The sequence below is a fragment of the Streptopelia decaocto genome, assembly GCF_964273445.1.
Source record: "Streptopelia decaocto genome assembly, chromosome: 1".
NCBI lineage: Eukaryota > Metazoa > Chordata > Aves > Columbiformes > Columbidae > Streptopelia > Streptopelia decaocto.
The window spans coordinates 134282221-134296937 of record NC_138663.1 but is presented as its reverse complement, the minus strand read 5'-3'; the positions used below and the strand labels follow the sequence as shown (position 1 = coordinate 134296937).

Here is a 14717-nt window from a genome sequence, read left to right as displayed (position 1 = left end):
CTACTTGGTACCAAGGCCTCCAAAATAGAACTATGACTGATTTAAACACGTGAAGCGAAAATTGTTCATACTTTATCTTTGGTGGACTGTGAAGAAGAGAAGTTGAGAGAGCAGGAGAAGCTGAGTCTAGTCCACCAAAGGAAGAAAAGTGACAAACAGAAAGCTTGGTCACAATTAGATGCAATACATCCTTTAAACAGCCTTCATGCTTCTCAGTCCATAAAATTAATGTGCAGTTTCATCTCAATAAAATGTAACTTAAAATAATTAAATTACTTAGTCATTCCTAGAAATAGATGAAACATGAAAGAGTATAAACATCAGCCTTTTATAACAATTGTTCATAATGTGTTTACCTGGGCTACAGCAGAGATCACGGATGGTAAATCAAACAAAGGCAGTCGCAAAATATTAAATAAAGAAATAGATGTAAAAACCTTAGTGGCTGTTAAAACATTCTCTTTGTCCAGATGAAAGAAGACTCCAAATGTAGCCAATGATACCTTATATATAAATAAATAATAATAAAAAAAAATTAAAAAGAGAAAAAAAAAAATCCAAAAGCAAAATTGCATTATAGCTAAAATTTATACACACATACTATTTTCGTTTGATTTTCAAAAGCGTAGGATCCCATTTCTGTTCTTGTATAAATGGGGACTTTGCAACTGCTGCAGATGGAAATTATTGCATATCTGCAATACTGATTGCAGAAATACTACGATTTTAGTAAGCAAAACACGTGGCTACTGTGTTTGACCTGACACATGAAACTATATCAAATAACTACCATCTCAGGAATTGATTCCTTCATTTTGAAAACACTCAAACATTATGTTTCAAGAAAATCACTTTAAAAAAAAAAAAATTCTTCTTGCTATTCCTGTGATACTGGAGACAAAATATAATTATTTACTGCAGGTATTTTTATTTTGACCATTTGGATTTTTTTTTCAAAAATCTAGTGAGTAGTCATCAGATAATAAGCTGGGGTCTTACACAATGGATACTCAAGCCTTCAAAATTACCCAGAAAAGCCTATATTTAAGAATCTGTCCTATGGGTCTCTTCTGCCTTCTGTTGAGTTCAGAAGTCTTAAACTAGGAGTCCTAAACTAAACTGGTCATATAGAAGAAGGACTCCTAAGAAAGTCCGAAATAAGAAGTGTGATTCTTCACTGAATTTAATTCAAAATTTGATTTTTCTTGCTCACTGCTTCAAATAATTCAGTTATTATGAAGATTACAGACTGAAGGATGGCCTTAATCCTCCCCTTCACTATTCCCAAGGAGAATTCCTCTTCAACTCCTACATATCTTGAGTTAAGCACTAGAAGGTATCAGTTTATGTAACCGAAGTTAATGGTAGTCATTTATCCCTGATGAAGGTTTCAGTTTGACTCATAGAATAATTTAGGTTGGAAAACACCTTTAAGATCATTGAGTTCAGCCATAAACCTAACACTGCCAAATCCATCATCAAACCATGTCACTGAGCACCACATCTATATGCCTTTTAAACACCTCCAGGGATGGTGACTCAACCACTTCCCTTGGCAACCTGTTCCAATGTCTGACAACCCTTTCCGTGAAGAAATTTTTCCTAATATCCAATCTAAACCTCCCGTGGCACAACTTGAGGCCATTTCCTCTTGTCCTATCACTTGTTATCTGGGAAAAGAGACCAACACCCTCCATGCTACAACCTCCTTTCAGGTAGTTGTAAACAGCAATAAGGTCTCCCCTCAGCCTCCTTTTCTCCAGGCTAAACAGCCCCAGTTCTCTCAGCCGCTCCTCATCAGACTTGTGCACCAGACCCTTCACCATCCTTGTTGTCCTCCTCTGAACTCTCTCTAGTACCTCAATGTCTTTCTTGTGAGGGGCTCAAAACTGAACACACAATTCGAGGTGGGGCCTCATCAGCACTAAGTAAGGGGGGCAGGGGGGCAATCACTTCCCTGCTCCTGCTGGTCACAGTATTCCTGATACAAGCCAGGATGCTGTTGGCCTTCTTGGCCACCTGGGCACACTGCTGGCTCATGTTCAGCCAGCTGTCAATTATCAGTCTCAGGTCCTTTTCTGCCAGGCAGCTTTCCAGCCACTCTTCCCCAAGCCTGTAGCGCTGCCTGTGGTTGTTGTGACCCAAGTGCAGTACCCAGCTGAACCTCATACAATTGGCTTCAGACCATCAATGCAGCTAGTCCTGCCCTCCAGCGGATCAACACTCACATCCAACTTGTTGTCATCTAGAAACTTAGGGAGGGTGCACTCAATCCCCTTATCCAGATCATTGATAAAGAGATTAAACAATACTGAGCCCTTGGGAACACCACTCGTGACTGTCCGCCAACTGGATTTGACTCCATTCACCAAAATACTTTGGGCCTGGCCATCCAGCCAACTCTTCATCCAGCAAATAGTACGCCTATCCAGGCCATGAGCTGTCAGCTTCTCCAGGAGAATGCTGTGGGAAACAGTGTCAAAGGCTTTACTAAAGTTTAGGTACACAACATCCACAGCCTTTCCTTCATCCATTAAGCAGGTCACCTTGTCACAGAAGGAGATCAAGTTGGTTCAAGCAGGACCTGCCTTTCATAAACCTGTGCTGACTGGGCCTGGTTGCCTGTTTGTCCTGTATGCATACTCAAGATAATCTGCTTCATAACTTTCCCTGGCACCAAGGTCAGACTGACAGGCCTGTAATTCCCCAGATCATGCTTCTGGCCCTTCTCGTACATGGGCATCACATTTGTCAACCTCCAGCCAACTGCGACCTCCCTGGTTAGTCAGGACTGCTGATAAATGATTGAAAGTGGCTTAATGAGTACCTCTGCCAGCTCCGTCAGAACTCTGGGGTGTATCCCATTCAGCTCCATAGACTTGCCTGTGTCTAAGTGGTGTAGCAGGTCGCTAACCAGTTCCCCTTGGATTATTGGGGCTTCATTTTGCACCTTGTCGCTGTCTTCTGGCTCAAGGGGGTGGGTACCTGCAGCACAACTGTTCTTACTATTAAAGACTTAGACAAAGAAAGCAGTGATTACCTCAGCCTTTATCACTATGTTTCCCCCCACATCCAATAAAGGATGGAGATTCTCCTTAGCCCTCCTTTTGTTGCTCATATATTTATAGAAACAGATTAAGTCCTAGTTGAGCTTTGGCTCTTCTAATTTTCTTCCTGCATGATCTCACAACATCCTTGTGGTCCTCCTGAGCTGCCTGCTCCTTCTTCCAAAGATCATAAGCTCTCTTTTTTTCACCTGAGTTCCAGACAAAGCTCTCTGTTCAGCCACGCTGGTCTTCTTCCCCATCAGCTCATCTTTTGGCACATGTGGATTCTCTGCTCCTGAGCATTTAAGACATCCTTCTTGAAGAATGTCCAGCTTTCCTAGACTCCTTTGCCCTTCAAGACTGCTTCCCAAAGGACTCTGCCAACCAGTTTCCTAAACAGGCCATAGTCTGCCCTCCAGCAGTCCAAGGTGGCAGTTCTGCTAACTTTCTCCTGACTTCTCCAAGAACTGAAAACTCTATCATTTCATGATCGCTATGCCCAACATGGCCTCCAACCATCACATCACCCACAAGTTCTTTTCTGTTTGAAAACAACAGGTCCAGTGGGACACCTTTCCCAGTTAGCTCACTCACCAGCTGTGTCAGGAAGTTATCTTCCACACACTCCAGGAACCTCCTAGACTGTTTCTGCTGTATTGGATTTCCAGCAGACATCTGATAAGTTGAAGTCCCCCAAGAGAACAAAGGCCAGTGATTGTGAGACTTCTCCCAGCTGTTTAAAGAATATTTCATCTGTCCCTTCATCCTAGTTGAGTGGTCTATAACAGACTCCCATCATGGTATCTGCCTTGTTGGCCTTTCCTCTGATTCTTACGCATAAACACTTGAGCCTTTCATCACCATCATCAAGCTCTAGACAGTCAAAACACTCTCCAGCATACAGGGTTACCCTGCTTCCTCTCATTCCTCGCCTATCACTTCTGAAGAACAGACAGTCATCCAATGCAGCACTCCAGTTGTGGGAGTCATCTCACCATGTTTCTGCAATGGCAACTATATCATAGTTTTCTAGCTGCACAATGTCTTCCAACTCCTGCTTGTTGCCCATGCTGTGTGCTGTGTGCACTTCAGCTGGGCCACCTTTTTTGGTGGAGAGGCCCCAGTTCCTGTGTGACCGGTCTCAGGTGCTTCCATGGTTTCTAGCACATCAATAATCTTTGCATCTTTACTGCAGCATGGATCTCCATCCCCTACCTCCACTGAGATGGCAGACCAAAGGATCTTGCTAGCACCCCACCCCTCAAGCACTGGCATGCTGACCCCCAGACTTACCTTTAGTGAGCCTGGTTTTATCCCTTTTCCCTTTCAAATCCAGTTTAAAACTCTTTCAATGAGTCCTGCTAACTCCTGCGCAAAGATCCTTTTACCCCTTTGAGAGAGATGTATTCTGCCCGTTGCTAGCAGACCTGGTGTCCTGTAGAACAACCCATGATCAAAAAAACCTCAAAATTCTTCCAGTGACACCAAGCTCAGAGACAGGTACTGATATGCTGGGTTTTCCTGTATCTTCCCTCATTGTTCCTTGCAACTGGAAGGACAGGGGAGAACACTACTTGTACTCCTGAACCCTCAACCAGTTGACCCAAGACTCTGAAGTCTCCGTTTATTTTCCAGTGGATTTTAACAGCGGGATTTAAAGATCCAAAGATCTGAATAAATCTTAATAGAATTCCACCAAAACAAGGCTAGGATGAATTTGTGGGTTTTGGGGTTTTTTTTCCTTGTCTCTGTGGTTGTTTTTGTTTGTTTGTTTGTTGGGGTGGGTTTGTTGGTTTTGTTTTGCTTTGGTTTTGTAGGTTTTTTTGGTTGGTTGGTTGGTTGATTGGTTTTTTTTGTTTGTTTTCTTTGGTTTTGTTTGGGTTTTGGTTTTCATGTATATAGAGGTTTAGTGTTTGAGAAGGGATAGCTAAAATTTACAGAACAAAAATGTATTCCCTTAAAACTTAAAAAAGGAAGAGTATCATGAAGGTAGTTGATTACTATGCAAAAGATACAGTATGACTAAAACAGTGAAATGAGATTCAGGAGCTTTGGATTTGGTTTCTGACTTCCTAACAGAGGTCTTTAAAAGCTTTGTCAGGCCATAATCTCTTCCATTCTTCTCTAGTCATATACATACTATTAGAACCTGAAAATTCAAATATATTGTGTTGATAAATTTAATGTTTTGAGATGCTGTCAGGCAATATTTGCAAGCCATTCAGCTACTAAAGCAACAGAGATAATGAGAAACAGTCCTGCATTAATTAATATTTTTATAAAACAAACCATAAAAGGAATACACGTCAATGTTAGCATGGAGTAAGTCGTCAGATGCCCAGATGACTTCAAAACATCCACTTCACATTCTCTAATGCTCATGACCTTCCTCTGATATGCAGGTTCCCATGCATAAAGTTTGAGGATCTAGGCAATCAAACAAACATATTTTAATAAAATAAAAAAACAGTGACCATGCTTCAGAAAATAAGCTTATGCTCCAAATGTCATTTTCAAGTATTTAGCAATGCCAAACTATAAAAATCTGAATGTTTTACAAACAAAAGCAAGACCTGAGATAAATGTAACTTAGGTTGTTCTTATGGAAGATATGCTCTAGTCACTCTTATTTCTTCAGATTTCAACTTGTCCCCTTTGTGTCATAAATGATGAGCTGATTTATTTCAAAACAGGACAAATAACATAAAAATGAGACAACTTTTAAAAGTGCTTTTCTTCTACACTAAAATTTCACTCTGCTTAAGCTTTTCAAACATCTATTAACATACTTTCCACTCTCATTAAAAATGTGACAGTAAAATTCACAGAATCACAGAATGGTTGGGGTTGGAAAGGACCTCTGGAGATCATGTAGTCCAATCTACCTGCTAAAGCAGGTTCACCCAGAGCAGATCGCACAGGAATGCGTCCAGGCAGGTTTTCAATGTCTCCAGAGAAGGAAACTCCACAACCTCTCTGGGCAGCCTGTTCCAGTGCTCTGGCACCCTCAAAGTAAAGAAGGTTGTCCTCAGATTCAGATGGAACCTCCCGTGTTTCAGGCTGTGCCTGTTGCCCCTCATCCTATTGTTGGGCACCACTGAAAGGAGTCTGGTCCCATCCTCTTGACATCCACCCTTGGGATATTTATAAACATTGATAAGATCCCCTCTCAGCCTTCTGTTCTCCGGGCTGAACAGACCCAGCTCTCTCAGTCTCTCCTCGTAAGAAAGATGCTCCAGGCCCCCGATCTTCATAGTTAGACCCCCTCCAGTAATTCCTTGTCTTTCTTAAACTGGGGAGCCCAGAACTGGATACAGTACTCCAGATGTGGCCTCATGAGGGCAGATGCATTAATGCATCATGGATAGGAAGTTTTTCAAGCCAAATTATACCAGTAAATATTTTCCAAAACCACTTCAAATATATTATGTTAAAAGACAATTTCTCCGTAAACTTTTATCATTATCAGCTGAAATGTTACTCACAAAAACTTTGTTTTTTTAAATAACTTACTTTCTGTCTGTACAATCTAACAAAAACAAAACCAAAACAAAAACCTTATTCGTTGTGCTATTACCTTTATTCCATGTAGCATTTCACTTAGTAGCTTCACTCGTTGATCTGAATACCTCATTTGGCTTTTCTGGGTAAAAGACAGAAATTTTTTTCAATATCCAATAAGCAAAACTTTTGGAAAGTAAAATACACAGTGTACTGTAAACAATAAACAACTTTTATGGGTTTTTTACCTTGGTGAAAAACACACTAGCACTGCAATTATACCACTTTCATATGTATATGTAGTAAAAAAAAATCACTACACTAAAAGATTAAATATATTAAAATTGAATTTTTCCCCTAAAATATTCTAAGGAGTATATTTCAATTTTTGTTCATTTTTCTGCACACTGAATTAAGATCTTAACAGGCTCTAGTTCCCAGGGTGTTCAGCAGTCATAATATGGTTTTAATCTTCAAAATCACTAAGCAGGTGAATAGAGACTCAATAACAATATCATATAATATTATATATGCACATAATTGAATATATACATAATACTATATGGATATAAAACACTATATACATGTATATGTATATATACAGGAGTCAGGAAGAAATGTTCTTCTGTTAGTGGTTAATACATTGTTCCTGAAAGAACCAATCAAATAAACACAGAAATTCTTCTTAATCGTATGCTATACTGAGGCTCTTCTGCATCTCACATTTCTAAGACAGTAATTAACAGCCTCTTTAATGTTTTGAGTCTTATTCGTATACAATAATTTCCAAACTTTTAGAATTATTTTATTGTCCTTTGTATTTCTCCTCTGTCTTTCATATCACAGTAGGGACCTAAGTGCCTATGCAGATGCTGCACCTCACCTGCAAAAGAGGTGAGAGGCTATTTGAGGGTTTTTTCAATGTTTCTAAACTGTCACAGCCTTACAAAGGAATTTACGGAGTCCCAAAGTCTTCACTGCATGTGGCACCATTAAGGCAGAATCAGACAGAGAGAAATAATTGTCTTGATAGCAATGCAAAACTTAAGGTTGTAGTATTTTTTTTTTTCAGTGTAGCTCACAGAAATTGTCATAGTAACAGGCGATACAGTGTCAAAAGAACTGTAGCATCAGAGAAGCAGAGAAGAAGTCAGAACACATGCAGTACCTCTATGGGAATTCCAATTGTCTCAGGAGAATGTGCTAAATTTGAGTAAGCAGCTTAACCTGAACAATAATAGAGGAAGAAAGCCATAATCCTACAAAATCCCTTATTTAATGGCATTAAGTCACACGAGACAGAGCCATTTCCTAAAATGAGCCATACAGTAATTTTTACTAATATAAAGGTATTGTTTGAGTATAATGAAAATTTAGATATTCAACCTAAATACTAGGTTAGCTAAAAAACATATGGCTTTCTTACTGCAGTTATGTTTTTCCTCCGTCAATGACAAACAGCTGTGGCTTGGTGTTGTTCATGTGTTTTGGGTTTAATTTAGATGTACCAATAGTATTCTTATACATGCATAATTGACCCCCCAGTTGTATTATGACAACTTAATCTATTCTTACAATGCTTATTTAAATATCTCACCTGCATTCTTGTTACTTTGGCTGCAATGAGTGCATTTATAGGTATAACCAAAAGAAGCACCACAACACCTGCTAGGACTGAGAGACCAAGTTCTTGCCAGAGAAAGATGACAGCCATGACGATCTGAAATGGTGCTGACCACAACAGGTTGATGTTTACAGTTAGGTCCATGAATTGCTGAGCATCTGCTAACATCAGGTTCACAATTTCCCCAGTTGTATAGTTTCGTCGTGAGGAGTTTGCTAAAGTTAAGGCCTGCAACCACAAAACACAGATGTCATAAATCAACAATTTTGCTCAGTTTAGCTGCCCAGGAGAAGATAAAAGGAGGATTATTAGAGGAAAGCTGAAACAGACTTGCAACACTTTATAGTACACAAAGAGGTGCAAAGAGGTGCACATGGTGCACATGGTGCACATGGTGCAAAGAGGGTTCAGAAAGCCTCAGCCTTGGTCTAGCTTAGAACCTCCCTGAGCAGGCACCAGCAACAGCCAGCTTCACAGCAAACACACGTATAATCTCACTGTGGCAGGCACCCAAACACACGCCCAAACAGATGTACACAGACACACTCTCTCTGTGTTAGTGCCTCACATTTATCATTGTCACCTGCAACTCCTGCATGTACCAAGACAGAGCTGCAGCAACTTGCTCCACCATCCATCCAACATGCAAAGTGCAGCCTGACCCAGCATTCGCTATTCGACTCCACTCAGAGAGAGGAAAATGCTGTATTTCTACCCTGTCTCTTTGCCTTGTAGCTGTGAAAACCTGCCAGAAGATGTGCCCCCCCTACCTGGAGCCTCTGTTCCTCTGTTCATGATCTGACATACTGACACACCTTGATATGTAACTTGAGAGAATGAATTCCTTTATTTTTACAACCTGCAAGTGAAATTTTGTGTACTGGTTCAGAAAATACCTGAGAACTCAATGTCAAAAGATTGATGTGACTCTCTTGGGAAAAGAGACTGTATTTTAAATTAACAAAGACAATAATTTATTTCAGATTTGGATTATTTTGTGGCTTCCTTAACTTGTTCAATAGTTAAATACTGCAGTAAAAAGACCAATGTGTCATGTTCATAACAAAGTAAACTAAAGGTTTACTGGAGGCTGGCTAAGAAACTGGCTTCATCTCATTTGCTACATATTAACAGTATAATAAACATTTTTAAGTTTTGCAGGTCAGAAAGCTACTTTTACGTCTACTATATTAGCACCTGCATTTCTCATAGTTAATCATGCTGCCACTTCAACAGATCTTATTAAAGGTAGGATAAGATATAGATAGATTTCCACAGTAGTTAGGCATCTTTTAAACATCTGAAACACACCAAACCTAGTGTGTATTCAACTCAACAGAAAATCCATTTCACTAAAATCAGGAGGGAAATTTCAACCTCCAAAGGAGACGATGTGGCAAACTTCAGCTTGTCATATTCACTACTACTATACAGTAAAAACAGCGATCACATGTACCCTTACTTTTTATCGGACATGCAACCTAAAATGTTTCCACAGTTCATTCAGTAAATCTGGGAAATCAACCCATGATCAAAAATAGGAAGAGTTCAGTTTCTACATATATCTCCAATATTATGTGTGTACAGGTGGCTGACAAAAGTATTTAATTTCAAGATTAGAGTCTTATAATAGCAATGCTGCTGACATTCCAAATTATTATAAATAAATAACCATCAAAATATAAAGTCAATCTGTTAGCCTGTCACCAGTGTATAACATCCTAGGTTTTGATCATACTGGTAAGCATGCTGTCTTTTAACACTGTGTTTATTTCAGTTTTTGTTTTGAAAGAAAAGTAGAAGAATACATCATTACCTTTTTGTATATCAGGCCAACAACTGCAGTCTTGATTTTGACTGCAGTAAGCATGTTGTTACGCTGGTATAACTGATGGAGAAGACTTTGTGAGACAGCTACAAAAAACAGGGCAAAAGCATAGCCATATCCACTCCCATAAGGACTGGGATGATTTTCATTGACCATAATAATTGCTCTGAAAATGAAGGAAAAGAAATTTTAAATTCTGTGCATTAAATCAACAACCAATAATAAAAAGTTCAATTAACTGATATGCTGGCAACTTGTTTAATTAAGTCAATTTTGGATCCAGATGTGGTAGAAGGTTACAAAGGAATGTGATGTTAAAAATAAGGCAGGTCTGATCTGTGTTTTTGAACTTGTTAGCTTACAAACAATTCTCAAATACTATTCTAGACATGAATGTGCTATTGCTGACGTCACTGAAAAGGGAGTACAAATGAAGAATGGCATTAAAATGGCATCTTTGTCCTTAGAAAGGTTTCAACTACCAACCATGAAAGTGAGAGAGAAAACAAATCTAGAGGAATATTTGTACTTTTGTGTTAGTAAAAAGTTATCTTAAATAACCGACAACCATAATGTCTTCAAATAGATTTTACGGTTAACAATTTTGTTCAGGATTACAGTGATTCAGGGTACAGATTGGGGGTTAACAATAATTCTGTTCATTAACTCTTTTATTTCTAAACACACAGGTATCTGATAAAATCTGAACACTTCTGTGGTAAGCACCATTTCTAAAAACCACTTCCACCAACCTCATGGTACCAACAACATGATAACAACAGAGTCATTGCAGTTTTCCATTAAATGCTGAAGCTGTAGATATTATTTTACATTTAGGTGTTTGTTTTGTTTTTTAAATAGTCATGCAAAAATATTGTCAAAAAAGAGGGGAAGTTAAATATCTTGGTACTTCATTTTTCTTAACATTGTGGAATTGAACTTCTACTGATTTTATTACAGGCCTTTGGCTGAGAAATTCCTGATGTCTTTGAGCTTTCCCTGATTAGATCATCTTCAGATAATCACTGGAGCAGGGTAGGGAGAACAACTAAAATCTTTACACATCTAAGCTGTTGCTTAGTTTGGTTTTAATATTGGTAACCCTTTAGCTTTATTATTACTCTCTGAACATAAAGTGAAACACATTAAAAACTTACTTCATTATTTGTGGACTCATGAAAGCCAGAATGTCAGCTGTAGCTTTCAGAAATGCAACTTTAATCAACAAAAACTTAAATGTTTGCCATAATGACAAAAGCAAAGATGGTCCATGAAAACTTGTTTTCTTAAATAGCACTCTTTGGATGTAAGAAGCCTGCAAGTTTACAAAAATATGTACAGAACTAAGATAATTTTTTATAATTTAACTTCATCCACATTTACAAATAGAAAACATGTAATATTAGACTGTCCATCTAAAGTCATCACTGTACTTATGATTTCTGCAGTAAGAAGAAAAGCTTTGGAGTAAGAAACAAAGTCTGGTTTTATTTTTCCTGGCTAGTAGTCTTTCCAGAAAGGATAAATACAATTTCTATGGTTGACCCAATCATCCACTAATATAATCAGAAAATAATTGAATCCTCAAATGATTATCACAGGTCAAAAAAACTGTATAATAGAGGTAAGCTTCAACATAAATACGTTTTCATTTATGGAAGACTTACAGCCATTTTATATTTAAGGTTGAATAACTGGTCTATTCTTCCAGATTATTTTCAGTTGTCAAGGAACTATTTTTCTCAGTTTGAATTTAGCTCAAACAAGTGCAATTATTCTTACAAAGGCTCAAAAAAAAAGAAAAAAAAAAGAGCCCTCTTAATTATGACAGTGAGGAAGGACAGGATATTTTTTACAGATTACTTGAATGATAAAAACTATCTGAATTCAAAATTATGCTTACTGAAAAATACTTTTTTAAATACCTTGATAGAAAGGGTTTTGGTGTGTATACCAGCAATGAAAGAAAGGGCAAATCTACAAATAGGTAAGAAAAATACTGAAGAGACGCAGTAAGGTCAGACTCTGCAGGAGCCCTCTTCTCAGTAAGCCAATAAAAACCAAAAGCTACACTCTTACTGGACTTACAGATCAGGTCCTCTGTCCTGTGAACTTCCTAACACTACAGAGCTCCTAGTGCACTTTAACTGCAACAATAAAATAATAACTGTGACTGAAAACTGTCAAGGATTTACATGAAAGTCATATAGCATAACTCAAGCAAAAAAACCCCAAATATCTGTAAAACTCAATATTGTTAAAATTAAAGAAAACTGAAGCCTGTTTTCGTGTTCTGTAAACCAGAGTGTCTACTGATAAGCATGCTGATAACAGACTTCTCTACCTACCTAAAATACAGATGCAAAGATAAGATACAGGGAAACAGACAAGTTATTAGTTGGAAACTTTTGACAAAGATGACAATCACCAAAGTCCCAGATTCAGTGTCAGTCACAGTAGATTCTGTGTCACTTGAAGTGTTAAAATGTAACTAGATGTCTTTTTCAGAGGTAAGTTTGAACTTAAACAATTTAGAAAAAATCTTATAGCCATACTAGAGATCACCAATCACAACACTGAGTGGCCTTTGTCATCTACAAAGCGTAGGCTGTTGAATAAACAAGATCTTAGAAATCTTCTCCAGCTTCTAGACTCCTTAAATTCAGGAAAGGATATTGCCTCATCAAAATTATAGCTACCATCAATCCTGTGGTAGACTTGTGGATTTCTTTTCTCCATTGCTTTTCAAAGTTAGGACACACAGTGTATGGTGAATCACTTTCATTCAGTTCAAACAGGTCATCTCTCTCCAACGGCTTCTTGTAGCCTATAGATATTAGTCTGAAAGAAAGCAATGAATGTAGACAGAATGAAATACAGCAGATGAAACAAGCAGAACTAACTCAAAAAGTTAATGATATAATTTAGTGGATACACATAAACTCTATAATCAAAATAATATATGTAATCCTATAAAGGCTCCAGACTAAAGAGTGGAACACAGTCACCTTAAATACACTGAAATTCAACTGAAGAAGGGCCCAAGCAGATTGTTACACCCCAACAGCAAATTCTGAGGAACCTTTGTACCTCAGAATCTGTCTACATTTCTCATCCCATATTTTTTTATAGGAAAATATACTATGTCACAAACAAACATGTAGCATCACTACCCACTTACTATTGTGATCTGGAATTAAATATGTTTTCTATCACAAGACTCTGCTATCCCAGAATCATGTTGGTTGGAAAAGACCCTTAAGATCATCGAGTCCAACTGTTAACCTAACGCTACTGAGTCTACCTCTTTTAAACACCTCCAGGGATGGTGACTCATTATGCTGGGGCTCATCTTTAACCAAGGTAACAACACTGAACTACTGAGTTTCAGCACAAGTACAATTGAAGTTTCCTTACAGCTGTTAAAAATTTGTTTCAACAAGTGCTTTTACCCACCTAAGTGTCAACAAAAACTGAAACTGGTCTTAAGAATGGCAAAATAGGGCTGATGAATACACTGAATCTAAAGGAACCCTGAAAGAAAAACATACGATTTGGAATTTTCTGATGAGCATGTCAGGTTTATGACAACTCAAAGCAAACCATGCCACACCATTTCTGAGGCGAGGAAAATACAAAAGGATTAACGTTGACAATGTTCTCTAACATCTAGGAATCAACAAGAGACACATACAGAGACACTGGAGCATGTGTCCTCTCAGTGGCAGCTCTCATACTTTCTAGCTGGTGGGCATTTCCTGCCCTGAGGGCTGCAGTATCAGTGCAGTGTCCGTCATCTCCAGCGTGCACATCCAGTGTCTCACTCCTTTGCCAGTGAGTGCCAGCACCGGGCTTTGGGCCAACATGTGTGCCGTGGTGCTGAGCACAGGCCAGAAGATACGACTCTAAAACACTTTCTTGGGGCTTGTAAAATTCTGGTGGGGTTGGACCTCACTATCCCCAAGGGCTACGCAAACATCTACTGAAGCTGTAACGTTAACACAAAGTGAAATTTGCCTTACGCTTGATAAATTAAGGCAAAAATAATACAGCTTTTCACCAAGAGTGCCAGCTTTTGAGACGGATGAGGAAAGCAGATCAATTGGTACTTGAGTGGCAACTGTTGTTTAAGAATTCTACATAATTCATTTCAATGCTAAAACTCACTGCTGCCAGAGGATAAACAGATCTAACAATGCCCCCCACACAATAATCTCCAGATTTCCTGAATTCCAAAGAAATTATTATTAGATATTATTACATACATATCTACATTATTATAATATTATGGGTTTATTATGTAACAACTAATTTGAGACTTCTTCATTTAGATTGCAAGCACTTAAGGCAAGTATATAATAGCCATAATTCATTGTGTTTGCTGGTGATGAGAAAGGGGAACATATCTAACATTGACAATACTTGTTTAATTGCATCCAGTTATTTCATAGCTAAATAAGCTCTCACTTAATAGAACTGTTTGGTTTTTGTTTTGTTGGGTTTTGTATTGTTTTGTTTGTTTGTGGAGTTTTTGTTTATTCATTGTTTTGGTTTGGGTTTTTGTTTGTTTGTTTTCCTATCTTCTATTAAACACTGTGAAATTGGTTAAAAATACAAAGGATAGTCTAGCTTCAACATTTAGATGAATGCTGTGATGTGATGAACACATAAACATCATATGGAAGTACTGCGCTTAGTACACTGTATAACTTCCAGA

General features: G+C 38.2%; 1 protein-coding gene across 10 annotated transcripts in view; it reads right to left on the bottom strand.

Moving 5' to 3' along the window:
• Window positions 1-14717, bottom strand: part of LOC309439024 (multidrug resistance-associated protein 1-like) — a 40820-nt gene that overhangs the window by 23504 nt on the left and 2599 nt on the right. For 8 of the 10 annotated variants that reach the window (XM_082051122.1, XM_082051128.1, XM_082051125.1 and 5 more), the window contains 7 exons: window positions 12700-12841; window positions 11158-11315; window positions 9989-10166; window positions 8146-8400; window positions 6625-6690; window positions 5337-5474; window positions 357-503 (listed from right to left, as the gene is read on the bottom strand). In XM_082051122.1, the coding sequence (XP_081907248.1) occupies window positions 357-503; window positions 5337-5474; window positions 6625-6690; window positions 8146-8400; window positions 9989-10166; window positions 11158-11315; window positions 12700-12841 (1084 nt within the window). The remainder of the gene's footprint in view (window positions 1-356; window positions 504-5336; window positions 5475-6624; window positions 6691-8145; window positions 8401-9988; window positions 10167-11157; window positions 11316-12699; window positions 12842-14717) is intronic. The other 2 variants (XM_082051127.1, XM_082051123.1) reach the window with 2 other exon arrangements.